Below are 3480 nucleotides of genomic sequence, written 5' to 3'. Positions count from 1 at the left end.
AGTTTAACCAAGAGAAACCGAAAGGCCCTTTTAAGAGCCATCCACAAATTCAGAGAAAGAGCTTGAATTTCATTACGGTGGCGAAAGTACGCGGGAGGTTTTGAAATGCTTATCTCAGACACTTTAACTGTCAGTGCCGGGCGCAGCTCCGCGCACACAGCACCCGCCCTGCTCTGGGGCGGGGCTGATAGCAGTTCCAGGAAGCAGCTCAGCCCTTCCGCAGCCAATCCCTGCGCATTGTGGGCATTTTGAAAGCTACGAAGGCGCTACTACCCTCTCCCTACCAATTCAAGTGTTCCTCGAGCTGTTTTCGGAGTCAAACAGCATATTTATCAGCAGACTGCTGTCACCACACCCCTCTCCAAAACGGCGGCAGCCACAGCATTCCAGCCCAAATGTCGGTAGCTCTTAAAAGAGCCATTGGGTTTAAATGCGAAGCAAGACTATTTCCATGTGGGGCTTTTCTTCTTCTTGTGTGCTGCCTTTTTGGCTTGGCCGCTTTGGGCTTCACCGCTTTCGCCTTAGGCGGGCTCTTCGCTGCTGCCACCGCTTTTTTGGGCCTGACAGTCTTTGTCGCCTTCTTTGGGCTCTTGGCTGCTTTCTTGGCTGCAGGCTTAACCTTCTTGGGGCTGTTCTTTGCTGTCACCGCCTTCTTGGCGGCCCTGGCGGGCTTCCTAGCCGCCGGCTTCTTGGGCTTGATTACTGTAGTTTTTTTTCTTCTTAGGAGCCTTTTCCTTCACTTCCCCGGGTTTCTTGCTGAGGCGGAAGGAGCCGGAGGCGCCGGTGCCCTTGGTCTGCACCAGAGTGCCCTTGCTGACGAGGCTCTTGAGCCCCAGCTTGATGCGGCTGTTGTTCTTCTCCACATCGTAGCCGCCGGCGGCCAGCGCCTTCTTGAGCGCGGCGAGCGAGAGCCCCTTGCGCTCCTTGGAGGCGGACACGGCCTTGGTGATCAGCTCGGTGACGCTGGGCCCCGCGGGCTTGCGGGCTTTGGAGCCGCTCGCCGCCTTCTTCGGCTTCTTGGCGGCGGGGCCGGGGCGGTCTGGGACACTGCGGTGTAACCGGGAGCACCGGGCAGGGCCGGTCCCGGCCCCCCCGGTTATTGCAGCGCCGCCTGCGCTGTTTGGCCCCGCCCGTCCCGCCCTGCCGCCGCCCGGTGCTCCGCGCTCCGCCTGGTGCTTCCTCGGGTGAAATAGAATGGATAAGAGGTTTTCAAAGAGAGTGAGGTAGCACAAAGCTGTGCTGCCGCTTCTCCTACTGAGGTTTATACCTCTGGCTGTTGTGAAACACTCAGGTATATTTTTTTCCCTTTATTTCCAAAGTTTCCAGACGTTCCACAATTCTATGCGTGAAGTATGAGACAGCGTCTTTATCCCCCTCTTTGAAACACTTTCCTGTTTTTAACGTAGCAAAAGGCTCTGCAATATCAGTGAAATAATTTAGGACCTGAACACGGAAGATTAAAAAGTTTGTGTTAGACCACAGAGCTTCATGTAAGTCTTGGTGCACATAAACAGATCACACTCTAAATGAAGCACACGGTGCTAAATCTGTAAAATTCGTTCATGTGATTCATTAACATGGAAAAAGAAATGGACAGATCTTGAGTCTGCAAAAGATGTCAGAGCACCATTCTATTCATATTTTGATCTGAAGCTGGAAAGAAAAACCACAATTTTTGCTCTCTGCCCTTTTTCTGTGTTACAGATCATGTCACAGCAGTTTCTGTACATAAAACCATTGGCTGCAGCACAAAGTGAGGCAAAGCTCTTTATGCATATCGTGGTGACTGCTCCATTAGAATGCATACATTCTTACCAGCTACAACTTTGGGTATAGTTTTGTGTCTCTGTCACGAGTTCCTAATTAATTTACCTGAAATTTAATGGCCATCAATAGTTCAGCAGGGTCAGATTGCTGCATTTATTTATTCCTCACATAAACAAAATGCACTTGAATAGTTTAGGTATGATGCTGAGCAGTTATGATCAACTTCCCTTTTTCTTTTTGAACAAGATGAAAAATCTATGAGTGGAAAAATATCACCTCACTCCTCTATTTCATTCCACTAAAGACCAATAAAATGAACCTCTTGAAGACTTTGGAAGACTCTTCAATTAATTCACAAAGTCTGATTAAAAAAACCCTAATATAGGCACTTTGACATTTTCTTGCATAATTATGGTAAAAAAAGACTTTAGGAAAATAAGCACATTTTTCTTGCATTTATGTTTTCTTTCTAACTCCTCCTTGCCATCGAGGTCCACTAGGTGAGGAATTATGATGCTATGATGAGGCAGAGAGTGCAATAAGATGGAAAATTCAACAAATCTGGGTCTGGGCTTTCAAATTGTGTTGGAAGTGGGATGGCTTATAGAGTAAGGTTCACTGGAAATTTTACAAAGGCAAGAGAACTTGACTGTATGACATTTACTCCACGTAGTAGTAGGGGGCATAAAGAATTGAATAGTGAAATTGTTGACTGCAATCAGGTGGATGACTGTGTGTCTGCTCTGTCCCATCCAGGTCTGGTAGAATCCTTGATGTCCTTTAAAAACTAAATGTGTTACAGTGTCTAAGCAGGTTTTTGTACTCACAAACTCTTCAATCACCAATGCCAATACCTGTTTTGGGACAGAAGCCTTTCTACCTCCCCCAGTCTCTGCAAATCTTATTTTACAAGAGTAATAATGCATCACAATAGCACACTTCCCTCCAGCCTGTGATGTAATATTCCCAAGACTGTTTTCCTTTACACACAGCTGGCACACAGCTGTATGCCTAAATCCTGTGTAGTGGTGCCAACCACAACACCAACCAGCTCCAGAGGAAAAGCTTCTCAGTGTGTGCCACTGCAACACTGCCACATATTGTGGTAGTCCTCATCTCACTCCACTTTTGTCTCCACCATTCTCTATCAAAAGGTAAATTGAGCAGCTTGAGGCTAAATTTTGTAATTATTTTAGGGGCTCCTACTTATTTGATTTTCCTCTTCTGTTTTTATTCCAACATTCCCTTTTCTTATTTGTACAAAGATTATATAATCTCATGACCATTTAATATATAAGCAGTCAAGTCATTTTTATTAGGGAAAGGATGCAGAAGTATAAGAGAATAATCAAGCTCTACAAGGAGATAAGAATACAGCATCACCTCATAGAATAGTAAATACACAAAGACTGGGGCTCATGGCTCACCCTCCTCCCCCAAAACCTGCTGTTTCTCGTGTGATTAGCAACATAAAACCTGAAGTTGTGCACCAGAGATCATTACTCCAGTCATGGTCAAACTTAATTAATAATTAAGGTAGGTGTAGCAGCACATATTGCCCTGCAATGCAGACATGGAAAAGAACAGATAGGAAGGATCCTTACTGGGAGAGATTCTCCCTCTCTCTCGTGCATTTAGCATCACAATTACAGCCAGCTTTGCTGCCTCACCCTAGAAGAGGTGAAATCAGGAACAGCAGGATCTCCATGGCAT

At 46.1% G+C, this 3480-nt stretch overlaps 1 protein-coding gene across 1 annotated transcript; it reads right to left on the bottom strand.

Moving 5' to 3' along the window:
• Nucleotides 1-346: 346 nt before the first annotated feature.
• Nucleotides 347-3475, bottom strand: LOC115910037 (histone H1.10-like). Its single transcript, XM_030959825.1, is given in 3 exon segments — nt 347-712; nt 714-1047; nt 3438-3475. Coding segments are annotated over 3 exon segments (738 nt in total).
• Between the last annotated feature and the right edge of the window lie 5 nt (nt 3476-3480).

This window comes from Camarhynchus parvulus, chromosome 1A, assembly GCF_901933205.1.
Source record: "Camarhynchus parvulus chromosome 1A, STF_HiC, whole genome shotgun sequence".
Classification (NCBI taxonomy): domain Eukaryota; kingdom Metazoa; phylum Chordata; class Aves; order Passeriformes; family Thraupidae; genus Camarhynchus; species Camarhynchus parvulus.
This window is presented reverse-complemented; position numbering and strand designations above follow the sequence as displayed.